Source organism: Callionymus lyra, chromosome 12 (genome assembly GCF_982586985.1).
Source record: "Callionymus lyra chromosome 12, fCalLyr1.hap1.1, whole genome shotgun sequence".
Classification (NCBI taxonomy): domain Eukaryota; kingdom Metazoa; phylum Chordata; class Actinopteri; order Syngnathiformes; family Callionymidae; genus Callionymus; species Callionymus lyra.
In genome coordinates this window covers 10,056,513-10,080,060 of record NC_141829.1, presented here as the reverse complement: position 1 = coordinate 10,080,060, position 23,548 = coordinate 10,056,513, and the positions used below count along the sequence as shown (strand labels likewise).

The 23,548-nt window shown below is 39.6% G+C and overlaps 1 protein-coding gene across 7 annotated transcripts in view; it reads left to right on the top strand.

Annotated features, from left to right (window-relative positions):
* Positions 1 to 23,548, top strand: part of tns1b (tensin 1b) — a 162,125-nt gene that overhangs the window by 129,701 nt on the left and 8,876 nt on the right. For 6 of the 7 annotated variants that reach the window (XM_087803963.1, XM_087803962.1, XM_087803966.1 and 3 more), the window contains 7 exons: positions 14,671 to 16,122; positions 19,104 to 19,285; positions 19,357 to 19,495; positions 21,572 to 21,667; positions 22,111 to 22,282; positions 22,368 to 23,380; positions 23,458 to 23,544. In XM_087803963.1, the coding sequence (XP_087660089.1) occupies positions 14,671 to 16,122; positions 19,104 to 19,285; positions 19,357 to 19,495; positions 21,572 to 21,667; positions 22,111 to 22,282; positions 22,368 to 23,380; positions 23,458 to 23,544 (3,141 nt within the window). The remainder of the gene's footprint in view (positions 1 to 14,670; positions 16,123 to 19,103; positions 19,286 to 19,356; positions 19,496 to 21,571; positions 21,668 to 22,110; positions 22,283 to 22,367; positions 23,381 to 23,457; positions 23,545 to 23,548) is intronic. The other variant, XM_087803965.1, reaches the window with a different exon arrangement.

Genomic DNA, 23,548 nt, shown 5'->3' with positions numbered 1-23,548 from the left:
GCTGTAGAAGCATTGAAATCCTGAGAGATTCTAGCATGACTGAGGACGAGAGGATACAGTTGAATCCAGCAGCTTTAAAGCCGATGTTTGGACATATTTTGGTTTTAAAAACAAATGAAAGCAGTTACGACTTCGTCAAGAGTCACGTGGTCTGTAAATTCTGCAACACCAGAGTCAAGTACTCTAATGACTGAGGACGAGAGGATACAGTTGAATCCAGCAGCTTTAAAGCTGGTGTTTGGACATATTTTGGTTTAAAAACAAATGAAAGCAGTTACGACTTCGTCAAGAGTCATGTGGTCTGTAAATACTGCGACACCAGAGTCAAGTACTCGACAATACTACAAATATATACCTGTTCCCAAAGTATCTAAAAAATTGTTTTTTTGTGATACAGTATGTAACGTTCGCGTCACTACTTTCCTTTTGCTACTTTTTTTTCAAATCATCGACTGTTGATGTATTCAGGGACATATTTTTGCTTTAAAGAGACCAAATATCAGCCCCAGGACCAGAGCTTTAATAATCCTCTTTCCGATCCGGGACCGCTTGTGTGGTCCTCGATCGGTTCCGGGAAAAAAAACAATTGCCGTCCCAGCAATAATTGATATCCCCCGACATAGGTTCAGCAAAGGTTGCTAATAACAGTGAGATTAGTCGAGCAGAAATAAAAGAGTCGTTAAACTGAGCTCTGTAATCACAGCAGAGTTTAATTGACTTTTATTGTCTTGTATTCGCTCTCATTGGCTCCTCGTTCGCATCTCCAGGCCTCGACGACTAATGAGTCGAAGCAGGATCACGTTCAAGAGAATCTTTCTCATGCAATCGTGCGTTTGTCACGACGGAGAAAAAAAGTGTCTGAAGATGCGATTACGAGGTTCTGACTAAGCAGCTCCGAGCGCTGATCCGGCGAATACGTCTTCCTCCAGCGTTAATGGTGGAAGAAAGAGAAGCTGCCGGCTCAGTGATCTTAGGAGTCGCAGTCCGTCATCCTGGCTCGACGCTCGTCTGTGGGAAGTGAAGGAATCTTGACGCATGAGCTCATGGAGGCAGGAAACAAGATCTGTGGTTCGAACTTTTCAATGAGGTTTCAATGAACAAGATGCAAGGATTAAGACCTCAATGAAGTATTTGATGAAGTATTTGGATTGGAAACTCAATGATGGTGTCGAGCAACGATTTGACTGTTGAGCGGAATTCTTTAGTAAAAAACATCATGGTTAATAATGTAGAAATACCGGATATACCGTAAGACTAAAATTCACAATTATGTAAAAACAAAAAAAACCTTTTATTTACAATTGAATGTATGATTAATTCAAAAAAAGATTTTTGTGGGATTTAAAAGTAGAAATTTATGAGATCAGGATAAAATTTAGGGATGAAGCTTCATGAAACAGTGTCATGTTGTTTAGAGGTCAGTAGGTGGCGCCATCAGTTTAAAAATGATGTTTCATTAGAACAGGAAAATAGTGCAGAGACGCCATCTAGTGGACTGTTATTATTATAATATATAATAGTATAAATGACATAGAATATATTATGAGATCAGGACTTAAAATGTTTTCTTATTGACTTATACAATTAAAAATATATATATTACAGTTTGTGTAGTAAATAAAGTAATAAAAAACAAGTATACATTTTTATGTTGGTACTGTTGGAAACTTTAAACAAAACATTAATAAAATAATAAAAACCTTTAAGGATTAGTTAAAATTAAAAAAATAATTTGATTGTATGTAGTAAAATATTTTTTGATACAGTAAATAAAAAAATAGGATAAACTTTTTTTAAAAAGTGTTATTATTAATAAAAGTAAAAAATAATAATAATTGTGAGATTTAAAAGTATAAATGACAAAGACAAATTAAAACATATATTTCAGTTTTTGTAAAGATTCTAATCAAAACAAGAAAATGAAAAAAAAAAGATTTAAAGATTATTTAAAATGTAAAAAATAATTGTATTTTATGAGAAATTAAGTATAATATTAATTACGTGTAAATGGTGATTTTGATAGATATTATATATATTAATTACTTAACTTGTGTAGTAAAAGTATACATTTTAAAATAGAATAAGTGGCAGTTAAACAGATAAAATGCGTTCATAATAAATGTATAATAAAACAGAACCAGTTAAAAAAGTAGCAAAAACAAAAACTCAGATAGAGGATTTTGAAATATATAAACCTAATTATCATCTATATAACCTTATTTCATTGATTCAATCATGAATTAGTTACTGATATTATCCTCTTCACTGTTGACTTTCTAAACCCAAATGTTATTAGGACGTGTTGAAATAAAGCAGCAGACGCGAGTCTGTGTCGACTTGATTATCCCAAAATAAACTTAACAGGATAAAGGAACATTCCTGCAGACGTGCTGCGACAACAAGCGTACCTGTGTCGTCTCTGCACGCCAATGACCTTCTCGCTCTAATGGAATCTCACTTCATTGGCAGCAGAATCTCCATCACCTGACGTTGATCAAGTCAATCAAACCACCTTCACACCAGCAGATGAAACTCTTTCTTATTTATTGAAACCATTCGTCAGCAGAAAACGTTGATTTTTTCAAAAACATTCTTTCTTGTCGTCGGAGGAGTTAAAGTCAAACTCCTCCGCTGGGGCTGTGAAGCTCTTTTGTCCAGCCTGGCAGGAGGAGGAGGAGGAGGGACGAGAATGTCAGGCCAGCCTGGAACTCTCTCTCTCACATGGTCAAGTCAGGACGCTCGCCTGCAGCAGACATGACACTTGATAAACACTTGCAGGAGTTTCTTTTTTTTTTATCTCTCGCTGGCAAAAAGATCATTGAACAGTTCTGTGTTGAGTTCTGAGACAATGTAAGTACTTTTTACGTTTTAAATAACATTGAACTTTTCTTTCTGTGGTACTTGTGATGTCATTCATGAGTTGAAACGTGTCATTTATTGACAAACTTTGGAAAGAAACTCTTAAGAAGTTTTCTTGAGGTTTTTTCTTTTTTAATACACATTTACGATGAATGCATTAAAATGATTAAATCACAGACAAGACAATAACTCACAACACATTAAAAAACATCTTAAAAGAAAAACAAAAATAAAATGTAATTATAATAATAATAATAAATGATTAAAAAGTACAAATAAAAGATCAATTGTGAATCAAGTTAATTTGACAAATTCTGATTTGGAAAAACATAAAAATTAAGTTGTGAAAAAGTTAAAAAAAAAAAGGAATTCGATCTCACTAAAATGTTAAATAAATAAATAAATAATAAATAATATATAAATAATAATATCAACTACATCTAAAATGTGCTTAATTGTTTATAAAAAAAAAAGCTTTTTGATGATCAAAACTTTTGATTGACTCCTTACATGTCAATCAACCTTCACCAACTACACAGTTCACAACAACATTGATATTTAATATATTATCTGTGTTTAAATATCAAAATTTGCACTTGTGGATTTATCACACTTTAAAGAACACTTTACAAACTCAGTGAGTGTCTTTGAGACTGTCAACCTATTTTAATGAATTAATTAATATAATTACTATCAATACTATGAGATTTTAAAGGATCCATTTGATTCAAGCTCCTAATAATAAAGTAAACAAGGTTTTTCTCCCAAGATCCTCCTGCAGTGTCGTAGGTGTTTCACAAATAATGTCGGGAATAATCTGGGATTAATGTTTCAACAAAGTGCCAGCGACGGGTCATGGGAACTAAACCCGACGACACAAAGAGAGAAGAGTAACTATGAAGTTACTGTTCACTGAGTGTTTCTTAGTTTCCCTTTTTCGATCCTGTAAACATTAGTCAAAGGGGGGAGGAAGGAGGGAGGAGAGGGAGGAGAGGGAGGAGGTTGTATCTTATCCCGGCGACAGGATTAGCTCAACATTCTTGTCGTTGCATCTTTGTGTTTGAAAGAGTGATGTCAGAGCGAGAGGCTGAAGCTCATCACGGTCGGGACACTTTGGAATAAATTAGACGCTTGGAAAATGTTCATTTCTGGTCGTTGGAAAAGTGGAAACAAAACTGCTTTCTTTCTTTTTTTTTTTAATGTTTTGGAAAAGTCCTGGTAAAGATATCAGCGTCTAATGTTAGCACTTTGCTGAGCTAACACGGACAGTTCTGCTCCAATAAAAAGTCAATTATGAAGAGAGCGAGTTGGACGAAGAACAAAACATTAAAAAAAGAAACTCCTGCTTTTATTTAAACGTCAAGCACAAGGAAATCCCATTAGAAGTAGAAAATCAACTGAATGATAATAGAATAAACTATTATATAAAAACCTTGTGGAAAATAAAAGTCACAGTAAGTAAGCAACTTCATTGTATGAAGTTTAACACATTTTCTTTTACGTTACTTTATAAGAAAATACAGGATACACTTTGTAGTGTTATTATTAATTCAAATTAAAAATAATTCAATAATTAAAAAGTTCAATTATTGGGGTTGAAAGTTGAATCAAAAAAATATTATGAGATCAGGATTAAAACGTAATCACACAAAAGTAATATTAATTATTAATTTTAAATGTGTATATCTCAGTTTGTGAAACAAAAACAGTCGTGAAAAACAAGAAGAAAATTGCAATTATGATATTTATACTCTTAGATATTTTTGTTATTTTTATTTCTGTTTTGTTTAAAGTCTCTAAGGATTAGTTAAAATTAAAAAAATATATATATATTTTATTTTATGGAGTTAAACATTTTTAAAAAGGTAAATAAAAAAATACAAGATAAACTTTAAAGAATAAAATTGGCAAGTATGTAAAAAAAAAGCTTTTTTAAATAATAAGTAAAAAAATAAATATTTAGTAGAAAATAACATTAAAAAAAATACATATAATACCTATATAATAAAACAGTTAAACCACATCTTAAAATGCCCATAAAGTAGCTGCAAACAAAAAGTAAATAATTTACAAATGTTTAAGAAAAACAAATAACTTGAAAATTCAATTAAAGTTAACAGGAAAAACAGGAAAAAAATGGATTTCAAATCTTAGAAAAAAAACTAAAATTGTATTTATTTTTTAATTTACAGTTGTCTACTCAAGTTCAATGTTTTATCCTTATAGTTATGAAAAGGTCATTTGTATATGTATTTTTGAGTGAACATAATGATCCGAAACAAAAAGAACAGTTTACTCTGCGGACTCTAGACCAAAGATTGACTATTCGAACATAAACTCTCAGGCTTCAAGCCTGGATGTTTTACAGACGGGTCAAAAAGACCGGTAAAGAAGAGGTGAAAGGTTAAACGTCTGGTCTTTTGTGTTGGCAACAAGCGTCGCTGCTATCAATCCTCATCCCGGGGACGGATTATCCTGCCTCGGCTCCGATCCGCGGACAGTCTCGAGATGGATTACGTAAGAGAAAAATGGAGCCTTTCTTTCCTCTTGTCGTGTCGAGGAGAAGGGATTCCTGCATCAGGGGGACGTGGCTACTTCCTGGTTACATGAACTTCAAACGAGCCCAGAATCATATCCCACTTGAGTTTAATGGGATTTTTTGGATTCTAGAAATCCCTCGGAGATGGTCTTCAAGTGCTCCCTGGATGTCGGCCATAAAACAAAGGTCAAGTTGGGCTCCTGGTTTTCTTCAGTCCTCTCGTGCGTGGGAACGACTCCCAACCGATTCCATGTCATCGTTTCTCCCGCCACTGATTCGTCCGACCCCGTTGGCCACGACACTTCATCTCCTCACACAAAGTCCGTCTCTGTTTTTTATCCGGCGCTCGTGTTTTTTTTTTTTGTTATTTGGACGAGCCGCGAATAGAACGCTGAACTTTCCGTGAGGATAAAGAGGTTCTATGATTGGTACCGAAGTGTTTTTCACGAAGAATGGAAAACATGCACCGTCCAGATTTTTTCCTCCAGCACAGGTGTTTGACTCGTGAGGAATGTTTCTGATTGAAAACATTCGCTCGGTTGTTGGTCTCAAGTGTCGTGAAATACAGCGTGTAATTCCTCATAATTACTAATAGATTTATCTTGTTAAACATGGTCCCAGAACCAGAGGATCATCTGGGCCCAGAAGATCAGAAGATACATCTGGATGTTTATCCAGAAACACACTTAGGAAACAAGTATTTGAGACAAATTAAATAAACTTCATGGACATTCAGAAACTACATTTGAAATTCAGGCATTATTTTAAGGAGATATTTGAGTTTCCACAGATCATTTTTCAAAAAGAGATCAAGCAGATAAGATCGAGAACCGGGACTTTTGTAGTCCTCAAAGACTCTTTTTTGTAGGAATATGGGAAGTGACTCGGCACTAGTCTTAATACTAAATGGGTGAAACTCATGGTGATAATTCTGGTCTGTTATCTGGTCTATGAGATGGAAAAAAACAATTCAGATAGAAATAAATGTTGATGTAAAGCGTACATGGACAAAGTACAGCCTATTTTATTATTTTAAGTCATAAATATTCTTGATCTAAGGCTTTTTTCCCAATTTTCTTCAATTTTCTTTATATAATATGTCCTTTTTTCGGGGTAAAACTTTTGAAGATAGTGTTTTTAAATCAAATTTCTGAATTAAATGTATTTAAAATGAATTATTACACATTAAATAAACATTAAAAAAACAAACAATTGATGTTATGAAACAGTGTCATGTTGTTTAAAGGTCAGTAGGGGGCGTCATCAGTTTAAAAATGATGTTTCATTAGAACAGTTGTTCAAAACAAAGGAAAATATTGCAGAGACGCCATCTAGTGGACTCTGAAAATAATGACACTGCTTCATGAAGCTTCATCAGAACCATCACTATCTATAGGCACCTCCTCACTGTTGGCCATAGTCAAAATCAACAACATAAATCGTAAAACACACAACATGTCTGTGAACCGAGTTACAGTAAACTTCCTTCTACATTTTTCCTTAACTACAACTTGTTTTTGTCGTTTTAGCCAAACTTACTTTAAGTGTTTAAAGTGCATATGTTTTCATTGTTGTAGTACAGAAGTTCATATACTTCTGACCATCCTTTCATTGTACAAGACCCACGTCTCCGCGAAGATTCTCCACCATTTGAAGTCCTTTGTGTTGCCGAAGGGTAATCCTTCTGTTGTGTCTGTGCCTGATGAATGGACTCTTTCTGAGTCTCAAGGGTTGAATAGACACATGCGATAAACCCAACAAGAGGAAAGGGAACACTTTCCTTTTATTTCTTGTGATACGAATTGGAACACTTTTTGTGTCTTTGGGGAACAACAGTCTTCTGTGAGGAGCTGCAGTCTTTCCTGCTCTTTGTTCCCACTCAATGTTATCGTCGCTTCCATGCAAATGTGCGTGAAAGTTGGATGATGCGGTTCAGGGTTGGATGGATGCTCCGGTGTCTGCGTCCTGGATCGTGGATTATATCTGATCAAGACTCATTATTGAAACAGTGAAAAACAAGTAAGGATTCTCTCAAGAGAAACATCCCCAGTTTATGGGAAAGTGATTTACAAATAACTATTACTTACTTACTTTACTTTAAAATAAAAATGCTTAATGGAATTCCAGGTTTTTTTTTCTGTCTATTAGTAAACACAGAAGTTAGTACTTGATGTTGCATGAATTCCATTTTGTACTGACCATGCTTCCCGACTGTAAATCTACCTAAAAACGCTGATGTTTTTCCCAACTACAGTAGATTTTAAAAGGTAAAAAATCAACATCCATTAACTCCCGATTCTGAATCACCCGTGCGAATCGACTCCCTGCAGAGTTTAGTGAATAATTAATAAAGGACGAGCCAAGTGTTTGTTTGGCTCCGACACACTCCTGCACTTAGAAAACATCAGCTGTATTTAAAAATGGGCTTTTAATATTTAATCAGAGAGTTAGAAAGGACCCACGGTGACTGATCACAGTTTTGATTGTATGCATTTTTGTTTGTGACCAGTTCATATAGATGGAGGGTCTTGAACCCATGACCGATCGATTGTAGCTCCTCAACACCCTTGATAAAGCTCCTGCATTTTAAAGGAAATTAATTTGGAGAATAAAATGGATAATATGAGCCAATAATACCTATTTATTTTATAAAGATTTTACCTATTGAGTGAGTCCCTGATTTAGGTGAAACATTTCTATATTAATGGAATGTTGGAATTCTCCAACGTGTTGTTGTGCATTCCAAGTGACAATTGCGTTGATCAAAAATGCTAATCAGTCATTTGTCTTTATTTTCTATCGTTCCCGATCAGCTTCTGTGATTGGTTTGGACCGTTTGTAACGTGGAAGTGTAATGTTGGTAGTTTAAAGTTGCAAACCTCACTCGTTTTTCAAAGTAAACAAAGTATTCATTAGCTCAGGAATGTGACATCATACACAGGAAGCTACAATTTGCTGCATTTGATGGATACAGAGATGAAAAGATACATGGATACATGGATGGATGGATGGATGGATGCATAGATTGATACATAGATGGATGGATAGATGGATACATAGATGGATACATTGATACACGACATACAGGAGACCTCCTGAGGGATCAATAAAGTTTTACCTTACCTTACATAGATGGATGGATAGATGGATACATAGATGGATACATTGATACATAGATGGATGGATAGATACATAGATACATAGATACAAAGATAGATGGATGGATACATTAATAGATACATGGATGGATACATCGATACATAGATGAATGGATAGATACATATATAGATAGATACATAGATGGATACATCAATACATAGATGGGTGGATAAATAGATACATAGATAGATGGATAGATAGATAGATGGATACATAGATATATAGATACATCGATACATAGATACATAGATAGATGGATGGATGGATACATAGATAGATACATAGATATATAGATACATCAATAGATAGATACAAAGATGGATGGATAGATGGATACATAGATACATCGATACATAGATGGATGGATACATAGATAGATACATAGATATATAGATACATCAATAGATAGATACAAAGATAGATGGATAGATGGATACATAGATACATAGATACATCGATACATAGATAGATACATAGATATATAGATACATCAATAGATAGATACAAAGATAGATGGATAGATGGATACATAGATACATAGATACATCGATACATAGATAGATACATAGATATATAGATACATCAATAGATAGATACAAAGATGGATGGATGGATGGATACGTAGATGGATGGATACATAGATGGATACATAGATGGATGGATGGATACATACATAGATGGAAAGTACTTTATTTTAATGGTTTAGAAAACATTCCCTGGTCTTAAGGGCCTACTATTTTTAATGCAGCAGCCATGATGCCTCACATCCAAACAATGTTTCTAAGACGGTCACTTGACTCATGAGCGAGTACAAGCCTGCACAGTTGACTCCTCCAGCAGCTTGACATTCTCCACAGATCAATACTCCATTATCTTGTTCCAAATATGGCACCGCGCTAAACTTACCCGCGGCCGGACTATTCCACGCATCCTTGAGCTTCCTGAACGCCACCGCTCTGTTTATTCTAGTCGGCTTATTAGTGGTGGTGGCCTGCGGGAGTATTCCTGGAACATCACCGGTCTTTATTAATGTCACACCAGGGGCCGGTAGAGGTCGACCCCTGACGCTTTTATTTTCTATTAGAGCGCCCTCGCACTCTCTCCTCCACACACGCCGTGTTTATCCGTCCCCGGCCGCAGGGAACCAACACGCCTTTTCCGCTGTAAACGGGGATGTACTGCCAAGGGTTCAGAGCTCAAAGTTCAGAGGTCGCAGTGCCACAGTTCCACCATCTGTCCTGGAAACTTAAAATATCTGCAGACGCCCCTCGACACTTGTCAAGCTTGAAGTGCTCGATGCAGGCGACAAAGATGGGATTTCGTTGCAAAAATGTTACATTTATTGGCCCCTTTGGAAAATGCATGAATTTATCAGGATTGGGACGTTAAGAGCAATTTCTAAACAAAAATGAATAGTTTTTCTTAAGTTCTTCTCATCTATAATGTTGAATAGTGTTTGTAATTGGGTTTTTACTTTTAATATCAAACATAACTCTGTTATTATTTCCATCTTCTCATTCCACAAAGTCCCAAAGAAGTCCCAATCATTTCTGGAGAAACTAAATAAATACAGTAGAAAATATTGATTGATTGATGGATGGATGGAACTTTATTGCCACCTTGGGAAAATTCCTTTAGGGAATACATTTTGACAAACATAGGAAAATCACATGTAAAATAAATAAAAGCTAGTCTGTAAAACTGGTAGAACAATAAATGTGGCCTGTATTTATTTAAGTTAGTTAGTTTAAGTTTTTATATAAATACACTTACATTTTATTAATCATTAATGTTTTGATAAAACTATATTTTCTGAAAATGTATTTCAAGATAAGTACATAAGTACATAAATAACCGATGACCTTTTACCTCCTTAATTAATTGTGTTTCTTTGATTCAAGAATATCTTTGATTTTACTTTTACGTTTAATGATAATGATTGATTTGATTGGAAAATTATAATTAAACTGGGTTTCATTTCTTCTGATATTTATTTATACACCATGTTTTCAAAAAGTGTAAGAGTATACATTGAAATAAAAATGAAAATTTGCCTGCTAACTTACAAAAGTTTTATGGTGTTAAATAAATTTAAAATAGTTAACAGGGTCAACGATACGATATATCATGATACTTTAGTAAGAATGATATATTTGTAGTATTGTCGAGTACTTGACTCTGGTGTTGTAGTATTTACAGACCACATGACTCTTGATGAAGTCGTAACTGCTTTCATTTGTTTTCAAACCAACATCAACATCAACTTTAAAAGCTGCTGGAGTCCAATGTATCCTCTCGTCCTCAGTCTTTCTGGGATTTCATTCATCCTTTGGAAAAATGAAAATCTGCCTGTTTACTCACAAAAGTTAAAAATAAATTTTAATAAAGACAAATTAAAATAGCTATTATTTAGTAAAATTAAATTGTCTTTCTTCAAACTGTATCTGTATTTGAGCTTTTCTCTTCTTAACCTATTTGGTCAAAACAAGTCTTTTTTCTCTTATAAAAGACATTTTATTTAATTATCAGTAACTCATATTTTAACAAGAAAAAAAGACTCAACCAATATAAACACAATATAAACAGTGAACGATGTGGTTTTTCACAGTTTAGTTTCAGCCTCTTCTTGTCTCTGTGTGTAATTTGAAAACGCTTCGGGTCAAGACTGCAGACACTCTCCTTCGGCTAATGTGTCGGGGTCCAGGGTCAGAGGCGGGCCCCCCTGCTGAGTGTAAAAACACACCACCCCAGACACATGGCAGTGTAAAATGTTGCACATTGATCTCAACATGTCTCCAACAACACGGCGCACATACGACGCAAATAGTCGCCCTAGTGTGAAGTGACGGATTGTGTTTCCTCAAGTGCACCCGGGGATTCTTCAGACCTCCTGTCGCTCGCTCTCCAGTCAAGACCCTCCATGACTAATCCGGGGATTTTCACTTGATGTAAGAGTTTGATATGTTCTTGGACGCCCTCATCATCTCTGGACGGATGCGATGACTGACGAGGGGGGGGGGGAACTCGTGAGCCGGACATTTGTGAGTCAAATGAGGGGAAAACAAAATAAGGTTCTGATTCAGATGGAATTCCGGTGGATGCTGGTGGATGTTATCAACTTGGGCCGAAGGGAATTTTCTGTCCCAGAATGCTAATGGAACGGAAAGCTGAGCTGACGGGATCTATAACGAGTCACGAGGAGTCGCGAGGAGGTCGTAGGTTCGTTTGTAGTTGGTGATGCTGAGATAAGTTCCTTGAACTGGCTGGTTGCACAACTTCTGATCTTCTTCTTGTTTATTGTTCCTTTCTATGCTGTTTTCTTCTTTTGCTCGTACTTGCTGTCACGTCACGCTACTTCTTTTTCCCCTAAACTAATTTTTGCATTTTACCTGCAGGCGGTTTTTTCTACCCCATTTTCTTTACATCTCTACTTTCCTCTATCTCTGTCATTCACTTGAGCTCTACCTACTCTTTCAAACTTCAACCCTATCGTTCCATCTTCCATTCGTCAATCTTTTTTTCTCCTTCTTCACCATCTTCGTCCGGTCTTCCGTTCTCCCATTTCTTTTGCTACTAGAATCTGGTGATACGATACGTATCACGATAAAGGGTCAACGATACGATATATCGCCATACTGTAGTAACAAGGATATATTCGTAGTATTGTCGAGTACTTGACTCTGATGTTGCAGAATTGACAGACCACATGACTCTTGAGGAAGTCGTAACTGCTTTTATTTGTTTTCAAACCAAACATCAGCTTTAAAAGCTGCCAGGGCCGACTGTATCCTCTCGTCCCCAGTTTTTCCGAGATTTCATTCATCCTTTGGCGTGGAGGATGTTATTATTGCCACCTTCTTGATGATCAGTCAAGAATAATTTACCCAGAAAAGACTCAAAGACAAATATGAAAAGTCCTAAAAAATGTCTGTGATTCATTCGAAGGTCTTGAACAGGCTCCAGATTGTGACTAAAAGAGAGTGTCATCAGTTTTATCATCGCTCCTAACTTAGCATCTGACATCCTCCGCCCCCCACGTGGACTGTCAACCAGTGTGTTGATAGACCTCACACACACACACATGGACTCACACACACACACACACACACTGAGGCTGTGTCTGCCACAAGCTGCTGAGCAACAGCGGCAGCTCTGTTGAGCGAGCTCTCGAGGCGAAGTGGGTCGTGGCCGCCGAACTCCGCTGTTCTCTCGCGCACCGGCACTTAGTTCAGGACCGCGGATCAGACGAGGTAGGAGGAAAAACATCTCTTGGTTGTGTTTCTGCTGTTTTTAGCATATTAATTCTAGTAATGGAGAAAGCACGGAGAGGTTCTTCTTTCATGATGCAGGTCTATGTTTATACACATGAGTGACGGATTAAAAGGCTGTACGTGGAAGCAAAGAGGCGAGAATTCGAAGCTCTAACCTGATACCTCGGGCTAGTGTCACAAGCTATTTTAATGTGCTACTTGATTTCGAGTGTCCTTTCTTTAGGAAGGAGCATCAGTCACAAAGTCATTAAAGCCCAGTGTCTGGCAGGACGCCACGGAAGGACCAAGACGCGCTCAGCTTGTTTTCGCCCTCTAAACTGCTGCTGACAAAGGCCTGTATTCACTGGACAGAGTTATCTATAAGACAAGTAGGCAGACTTCTAGTCTGACTTGTAAATGTCCTCCAAAGTACGCACAAACGCTCTTCAATGTTAAATGGCACGGAATGATTTTGGGGTGCGTCAGGGAGGGGTGTTTGTGTGTTTCTATTTTTTAAGGTTGCTGTTTTTTTTTCCTCCGCTTCCTGTTGTGTACTTCTGCAGAACCCTGAAGCTGTTTTTTTGGACTTGTTTTTGAGGTGGAGTTGGAAGAGGGAGGACAGAAGCTGTGCTCAGTTGCTTGTGTGGAATAAATATTAGTATCATTGTATAAGTTCACGTCGGCCACTCATACAGATTCTGTTGATTTAGATAAGCGTTGAATACAGACTTTATTCTAGTCTAAATTTTGCGTTTGGGAGAAGATGTGGGGAAAGCGGCAACAGAAAAGTTGCAAACATTAAGGTTATCGTCGTAACTTATTTTGATAGAAGCAGTATTCTGAGATCTTCATAGTCCTTCTAGATATTTTCTTGGCAAAATTACTCATTTGGAGTTAATTCCCAGCTTTCACTGTTAGTCAAATATGCCAATATAGAAGCAAATGTTGGCCAAAAAGCCAAATTATCTTTGAAAAATAACTTAATTATAGTCCTTTTTTCTGAGATGAAAGTGAAAAAGACAACAATAAGACATCATTGACATTTACTGGCAAGATTGCCCACAGTTTTCTTTTATAATTACTCAATAATTATGTAGCTAAAGGCAAGAACAAATGGTTTAAAATCTTGGTTTGTCATTTTTTTCTTGTTTGCAAAAGTGCCAAATGGTTAAGTCTATTTTAAGAAATTGCTTAAAACCCCATCATGTGTATTTTTATGTCCATCAGGGAAACTTAAATTGGCCATTTGTCATATTTGACAAGCATGAAAACCTAGACTGGAACATTATGACTAGTCTCTAAGCTACACTTATGTCACTCTATGACTGTAACACTTACTTTTTTGTTCAAGCCCCATATCCAGTCCTACATCAAGAAATCGAATCAAACAGTGTTTTACATTTTTTTTTGCTCAGGTATCACTTCATCTGACGAGTGTCTTGTGAACATTCGTCTCTAGTTTCTGTGATTTCATATACTTTCCACAGTGCGTGCCACGGCCCTCACTCATTTCCTGATGGTGGTAGAAAACGTGGACGAAAGCCAAAGTTTTATTTTCACTGAAGCTTTTTTTTTTAAATGCCAAAGAAGTGCCTTTTAGAGCACTTAGACGCTCTGGTTCTTCTTCTACACACAAGGGTGGTTTCATGGTTTTTAATTAAAAATATTCACCATTGTGTCTTTACAGCTTCCAAAAAACATCCCAATGTATGTATTTAATGCATTGTTGTCGTAAAAAAAACAGAATACTGGACATGTGCTGCGATAGCTTCGTACTACACAACTCAAGCTACCGTAGACACAAGTTCTTAACATGTACTAATTCCCATTTTTTGCTAAAATCTTTCCCTTTTTTTATTCTAGATGTCATTCACACTCAAGGCCCACTGGATGGTAGCCTTTACGCTAAAGTCCGCAAAAAGGAATCTATTGACGGAGCCGTCGCAGTGAATGGACTTCCGCCAACGGCTATCGAACACTCCCTACCAGCGGTGGACCACGCCTTGTCCGTGAGCAGCGACTCCGGGAATTCGACAGCTTCCATTAAAACCGACCGAACGGATGAAGTAACGGCAGCGGCGGTCCCGCAGAGCAACGCCGCGATCCAGACCCATGCCCCTGTAAACCAGGATACGACCCCAGTGCAACAACCGACACAAGCTCCTTCTCAACCCATAAGTCCCCAGGAGAAACAGGAGTTGGATCAACTGCTGAGTGGACTCGAGGGGCCCATGCACCAACACGGATACCTGTCTTCACCTTCCTCCGCTGCCGGCGGAATGCTGCACTTGGTGCCCGCCCAGGTCCATGTCAACGGTCACAGCAGTCTCGACCGTGAAACTGATATTTTGGATGACGAACTTCCAGCGAGTCACGAGGGCAACAGTGTGGACAGTCTGGGGACGTTCTCCTCCACCGAAGGTCGCGCCACACCCGCCGAGCTCTACTACCAGTCGGAGACGGTCATAAATGGCCAGGATCTGCCGTATCTGGAGCGTAGTTTTACTGACAAATCTCAGGCTCAAGTTCGCTCGCCTGAAAAACGTGTCATCATATGCCAAAGTGAATCCGCTCCCTCTGGGAATTATGTAGCTCATCAGAACGGCAGCATGTACCGCTCACGGTCCTTTGGCACAGACTCCCAGTGTATGCCACCAGCGCCGGCACGCACCACCAGCAGCAGGGAAGCGGTTCAGCGGGGTCTTAATGTTTGGCAGCGATTTGGAGTACCCGAAGAACCAGTGACGGAAGGGGTTACATTTAGCCCACCCCCATCAATGCCGATTTTGCCGAGTCATCAAAGCCTGCCACAATTTCCCAATCGCCACAGCGCCTCCCAGCAAGAGATTGAACAGTCAATTGAAACCCTCAATCTCCTCATGATGGATCTAGAACCCAGTCGCTCGCGAGTGCCAAAATCCCAAAGCGTACCAGTAAGGGAAGAGAGCGTGGTCACCATGCAGCCCACCTTCTCCCAGAGCCAAAGCCGACCTTTGTGCGAGGTTGATGGGCCTTTTCAGACCCACTTATCTGGACACTTGACGCCAGCTCAGGTGGCAACCAGTAAGTCAAGTACCCCAGAGCCAGCAGCTCAGGGATTACATTCAGCCGGGAACACTGGATCGTTACAACTAAACCCAAGCGTGTCCGGCCACCTCCAGCCCAGACCTACATATCCATCATCTTTACTTCAGTCCTCTGAGGTATCAGAACCCCACGGCATCCAGACCCTGGCCTCGGGCTCGCCCCAGCAAAGGGATAGTGAGCCAGATGAAGTCTTTAACGTGGAAGGCCTGGTGGCTCAAAGAGTAGCGGGTAAGATTTAAATTCGCTTGTCAGCTTTTTCACATCCATCTGTTCCCTCTTATCAGCCTGGCATGGACCTTTAAGGTATTTTTATCATCTAAGGAAAATTCTGGTACGTCTGAAATGATAAAATATTTGCCCAGGGGGGGAGGAGAGGGTTGAGTTAAAACCTAATATCACTTTTCTCCGACGTGGACTTAGTGAACTTCACTCTCCTTGAAGAACCAATTTTGAAGTGGTTTGTTTGATCTGAACAAATATTTTCCTGCATTTTCCGGTTTTACATTTTGAATCATTTTGGCCTCACTTGCCCCTTTTTTAAGACCAGAAAACGCCGCTGAGGTTTCAGCGTTATGTTTAGATATAATATTGGAGGTTTGTTCTCTGATCACTGTGACTGGGTTCTTGGAAACAACAAGCAGGTGTCAAAAGTACCATTTATAGGAAAAAAGATTGCAATTTTGTTTTAGTAAGATCAACGACACGAAGTTTGTACAGTTGACTTCAAGTCTGGTTTCAGGAATCCTGTTTATATGTATTTGTTTTACTTTGGGATCCGACTTCAGTATGAAAAGTGAACACAATTTTCCCTGCCTCTTACTTTCCTTCTGTCAACATGTCTTGATGGTTTCATCTGTCTGCCCAGAATACTCTGCTCGAGCTCAGAGTGTCATTCCGAACACCTCTCAGTCCGAGCCCCGTCGCTCTCACTCCACCTCTGGTTGGTTGTTCGAGGAAGAACAGAACAAGTTCTTCAGTCATGCTTTAACTTCTTTGCTAACTCTGAGTGCTGTTTTTTTGGTTTTCTGATCATTAATCTTTTTTTTTTCTTTTAACTAAACTCCTAACTAACCCTAACTGTCAATTTAAGGGTTTATTTATTCTTAAGAATGTCTGTACATTGACTTTATTAGCTTAGGATGTCTGACAACTTTCCAGAGTGTCCTTTTAGGTATCAAAAAACGTACCCAATTTGTAAATAAAACAAAACGTAGGAACATTTTTACTGTGGTTGAACACTGTAATTAGTGTCGACTGTTTTTGATCATAATATGAAGCTTCTATCTTTAGAAAAAATATTATCTGGCATCTCAACTAACCTTTTTTATAATCAGTATTATGATGACAAAGAAATTTCGGATTATGTTAAGAACCCGAAATTTTTGTTTTGGTCCTTATGAAGACAGTGAACAATACTGACTTATTTTTGTCCAAATAGACACACCAAAAAACATCCAAATACCTCCACACTGCTTGTCTGTAGCATCCCTTTTGAAATAAAATTGAGACAAGATATCTATTGTTTATAGATTATAACTTAAGCTTGTTTCTAATAAAAGCTAAAATGCTACACAGGACACACAGGAAACACTCTGGGTACTACTGTCTAAACTAAGAGGGACGTTACAGACGAGTAGTATTGAGGTATTTGGATGTTTCTTGTTTTTGGATGAAGAAAAGAGAGCACTATTCACAATCGCCACTTAAACATACATTTTTGTCTACAACTCCAAAAAGGAACAGATTATTATTTATTATTCACAACTCTTAGTCGACATGAGAGTAAGTAGAAAACAAGTTAAGTTTGATTTTTGTTGAACTATCACCTTAAGTTCATTATTTTGAATGAGTTAAATCGGTCTTCTAAATCACCCACTTTATAAGTAGATAACAACTGTCAAAGTGTTTTTCTCCGTCTGTTTAACACAAAGTTTCTGAATTAATCGTGCACCCACTGGGGAGAAGGGAACTATCAGCCATCGGCAGCAACAGCTGGAAACCATTAGCCATCACCACGGTAACAAAACGGTGTTGTACTCCGCTGCAGCGAGGTGCATTGTGGGAACATCTGTTTCTCAGTTTGCCTGCTGCGTGTGTTAGTGGGTGTGTTTCTGTTTGTTTCATGTCTTTCACCTCAAATATCTTAGCAGATGGTTTCACAACTCTGACCTAAAGATGCTACTCTTGTAACTGAAGTAGTACCTCGTATCTTCAGGAGTACCCATCCTTTCTGTCGTCGCGGCAACTAAAGTGAACAATTTCCTTGTTGGGATCTTCACAGCTGTAGTCACTAAGTGCTCGCCACAAGGTCTCTGTCGGGGGTTTTCTACTCTCCCTCCCTCGCGTTTTAAACCGAAGCGAGCTGAAGGCAGTTATTAATATTTTCCACGTTTCCCGTAGCAACGACTCTCGCAGGGAAGCCTCCACGTGTTTTCCATATGGGAGTGTCGACGGCCACAACAATGAGCCTTCACACACAAGAAACCCCTCCAAACAAAGTTCCCAAAGTCAACACCCATGCTTCCAAAATTCTACTTTTAAAACTTCAACCCTGTTTATTCTTGACTGATAGATTTTGCCGGATTTCCCCGGCTTTCCGGCCCTCGGAGTCCGATTATCTACAACCAGCTTAGAGACTCCTTTGAGGTTCCGGCCAATAAATCTGATACCAGACCCTCCTGAATGACTAATTCCGTGTTGACACTACACCACTCTAACAAGATTTCCCTTGAAAAGACTTTTCACACGATTTGGAAAATGGTCACAGCATTGAGATGAGCCTTTTTCAATGAACCCGGTCCAGTTTAAATCCTTAACAACATGTGTGAAAAAAAAGGTCTAAAAATGTAGAGCAGCTTTCCAAGAAAGTTCCTGAGTTTGGCTGAAAGGAATGTGCTGAAAGTGCAGTGCATTGTTAAGTTTGGTATTTGGATTCAGAGCGAACTATATTTATTAACAGCGTGTGCCTTTTTATTTGGGTCTTGAGGTTGCCTGTGATTTGATTTTCGTTTTGAAAAAGTTGGAAATTACCTCAGTTTACACTTGATCCAAAACTATTAGCGAAACCTTGTAATTGTAGGGAACTGAACATCTGATTACAAATAAGGAAAAACATTTTGATTTCACGAGAGTAACTGAGTTGATTTCAACTTTTATATTCAGGCACGATATATGTTGCTAACACGTTTTCCGTGTATTGACGTGTCCAGGCGTCCAAGCTCGAACCTTGTCGTTCGACGAGCCGACGACTCGCCAGCGCACCGTCAGCGACAGCCAGTACCAGAACGGCCCCGAAGACCTCTCAGAGATGCCGCTTCGCTCTCCGATTCGCTGCGTTTCACCGGAGTTCGTCAACGCCATCGCCATGAACCCCGGAGGGCGACCCAAAGAGGTAGAACGCGACCGACGAGAACGGTGTCTCTGATTTTCTTGTTTTGCTTTTCTCACCGTTTGCCTCCACAGAGACACATGCACAGCTACCGCGAGGCCTTCGAGGAGCTGGACGGTGGATCTGTCAGCCCGACTCCCACAGTTGGTGGTGAGGTGTCCCCCAAAACCCCTGCCTTTCCCATCTCGCCACAAACCCCTTACCTCAACCTGTGTAAGTTCCCCCTCTGGTTGGCTAATGGCACTGTGGACCTCAAACCTTTTTTTTTTACCTCTATTATATATCAGAGAAATGTAATTATTGACAAAATACAATATAAAAAAGTAAATATTTTCAGGACAAGTAAAAAAGGATCACATTTGTTCAACAAAACCCGAAGACTGCAAATCAAATCCCTCCTTTTATTAATTTGTTGAGTCACAAAATCTTTTTCCACGCTGCCAGGAACCGCCCCCCCACCCCTACAAAATGATTATGACAAACAGATGAAAAGCCTGGCAGAGTCCAAATATACACACCCTTACCTCACCCGCCCCCAGCCCCACGTCCCACATATGCCTGTGCTTAAACAGGAGTTATGTATTGGGTAACATGTCATTTGCCAAGTCTACCAATTACTTCATCCAGTCCGTTCGCCCTATCTTAAAATGGGCACACCCGTAAAAAGCTGGCCGTTAAAATAACGCTCGCCATATTTTTATCACCCACTCTGAAATCCTCCCACACTATAAGTGGGGGGGTCGGTTTGTTTGAAGACGTTAGGACAGAAAACTGAAAACAATAATGGCCCGGCAGTCCCCTCGACTTCCTTGGTATTGTAACTTTATGATGGAGGCATAACTTGATGAGGGTGTCTCACCCCTTTATTTTCGGAAAGAAATGCAAATGTCATATGATGTGATGTCATATCAGCCAGGATGAGGTGCAGGGGTGAGCGATACAAACGGCAAATAATTCATTGTGATTCTCTGGTAAGTAGGAGAAGCTTGTTTCTAGAGGACCACTGTCCCAAAAGCCACGTTGATTCCCTGAGACCACCCCCTTCACCCTCGTCTCTTACCCAGTGAGGCCATCACCATCCCGCACTGCTTTAGCATGAGAGCAGCTGTACAGAACCACCAAAGCATCAAAACATATTTTTCATGTAAACCCAGTTTTGAGCATGGGGCTTATCACTCTGCTCTAAACGGCATCGCTCATTTTGATGTTTGCTTAGATTTCGCTGCTTTGTTTCAATATTATTGTAGTCAATTCAACGTGTGCCCTTAATAATGAACTGTTAAAAAAAGTCCATAATTTTTTTTTATCCATTTAGGACTCTATGGTCTATTTGCTGATATATATCAGTGTAGTTTTGTAAAGTGTTAGAGCATATTATCTAGTATTAGATTGTAGTACATGATGGTGTCGTACCGTACCATATTGTATTTAATCGTAAATGGTTGAATTCACCTCTAAGTATTTTCTCTACCAGTGTTAAATTGTCTGTTAATTTAAGTAATAGTTGGGATTGTTAAGAACCATATTTTCTGAACTACAAGGCACATTTAAAATCGTGAAAAAGGGGGAAATTCTACCTATTTTCGTCACCAAAACTTGTAATAATTGCTAGAAATCAACGTATCTGAAAATCGTGAAATAATGACTTCAAACCATAGTTTAATATCTGGCGGACCATGTGTACGCAAATAAATGTTGCCCAAATGTTAAAAATGTAGCTTTTAACAAAAAAAAGGGGAATTTTGTCAAGAACCACAGTATATATTGATTCTGGTGGTACCTACTGACCTACTGAAACATATTTTAGTGGAACACAAAGGTCAGAAATTGGTCAACATTTTGGTAAACAATAAAGCAACGCAATACTCCGAAGTATAACTCCACAAGGTTAATGACAACAGTGCCTTACAAGTGTGTCTTACAACCCGGCATGAGACAGTCCGAAATATATTGTAGACGGTTGTAGGTTTCCATCATAGTCTATTGTTCTGTTGCCATCTTAAGTATTATTAATAGTATTTTCTATATTTTTGGGAGAGAAGACAAATGTAAAGATACGTCAAAAATATGTAAACTTAATTTGTGTTAATGGCCTTTTGTCGCTTGCTTGTGTTGGACCCTTAAAACCCCTCAATATCCCACATGAGAGTTGTACTAGATTGTGCATGATGTGTTCCCAAGAGCATGACGCATGTTGGACCCCATCCAGAATTTTTGAACATTTTTTTTTAAGATGGCTACTATATTTGTAAAGGTGTTGTGCTGAAGGTTTTCCTCGTTCTTCTTCAGGTCGGTCGCCTCCAGGTCTCGCCAAGACGCCACTGTCGGCGCTCGGCCTCAAACCGCACAACCCTGCAGAAATCCACCTCAATCAAACAGGCTCAGGTGAGTTATCGACTCTAGAATGTCTTTTACATACTTACATCATTGCTTTTAATCCACATGACACCGCGACAAGAAATAGTTATTCATTAAGTTAGCCATAAACACATTGTTGAAAGTAGACAATAGAATGAAAGCAGCTTCAAGCATTGATAACAAACAAATGTTTCTCTGGATTTATGCCCACTCATGCTTCCCAGACGATGACAGCAGTGATCAAGAGGAAGGTAAGGATGCCGTGGTACTGCTCAGAAGTCCCCGTAAGCGTTTGTCTAGTCATAGTCACGGCCATACCCATCTTGTCACGACCACTTTACCCCGGAGAATGTAGCGACCCAGTACTGTAGTCACATGTGTCTCACTCTTGTCTTCAAGCATCACAGTTTCCTTTGACTTTGCCAGAACACAGGCGTCATTGTGTGACTGATTTTTACTCTTTAATGCAGCTCCGCGAAGCTACGTGCAGTCTATCGCACGCTCGGCAACAGTTGGAGAAACACCAGCGTCGCCTCAGAGTCCACCGGTGGAGCCTTTTGCACCACAAAGAAGTCCTAGTCCTGCCTCCCAGGTCTTGAACCAACCTCTGTCCAGCAGTAGCCCCATCCAGTCGTTGCAAAGGTGAGGAAGGAATGGTTTATGAGGTTCATGATACAGCGCCGTCATTTTCAAATGCCACTAAATGAGTTTCGGATTTCTCTTGCAGCGATCAGCCAACAGCCGAGAGCAGCGCGAGCACTCTGTCCCGACCCACTACTGATTCCGGCTTCCGGTCCCACACAGCCGACAGTTCTTTCCCCACCCCAACTCCGACTCCCTTGTACCAAGCACCCATTACTCCTACGTCTTCCTATCTGGACTCGAGTACACCAACCTCTTCATACTTTGACACTACTGCACCTCTGTCTTCCTACCTTGGCCACAACGCTCAACCTAGGAGCTACATCACCACGGACTCGATGGTGCCCCAATCAGAGCCGTCCCAGATGAGCCACGGAAGTCCCCGTATGCAGCACAGAATGCACATTCTCAGTTCTCCGTACAACACAGCACTTCAGCATCACCCGACTTCGTCTCAGGATGGTCTGGTCATGGGTCAGCAGAGCACACAAGCTAATGGTTTTGAGGGTTGCGTCATGGGTCTGAACGGGAGTCCAATTCTTGGCCGTGGTTTGCCTCAAGGAGTTCGAGTTCTACACAGACAGGGCTCTTTTGGGCAGGAGTGTCAGAGAAGTCCAGTCCTCAGCAGACAGCCGTCCCTCGGTCACCCCATGCAGGGCAGTCCGGTGCTCAGTCGACAGCCGTCTCTGGGTCAACCCCACGGCAGCCCAGTGTTGGGGCGTCACCCGTCCATATCACAGGTGTCGCAGAGAAGCCCAAGCTTGGACCGTCACCCCATGCACAGCGGATATACCACACCCGATGAGAGGCATGGTAACCTGTCCCGCCAGAGCAGCTCCTCTGGCTACCAGGGCCCGCCAACGCCTTCGTTCCCCATATCTCCTGCGGGCTACCAGGACGGGACCATGACGGGCATGGTGTTCAGACAAGGAAGTCCGGCCCCTGGTTTTCAGCCACAGCTGCCGGAGAAAAGGCGGATGTCAAGCGGCGACAGACCAAACGGAACGCTGTCGTACAGTTCGCTCAACGGGAAGATGATGTCTCCGACTCCAAGCTACTTTCACACACTGTCCGACTTCTCCAGGTTCAACATGTCTGGTGAGAAGCAACGGGATTGACTCTTATTCTTCTACCTGACAACTTCACACTTTAATGACTTGTCTTTGTTCTTATAGATGGAAGTCCTGAGAGCAGGTTGAACGTCAAGTTTGTTCAAGACACGTCCAAGTTCTGGTACAAGCCGGATATATCCAGAGAGCAGGGTAA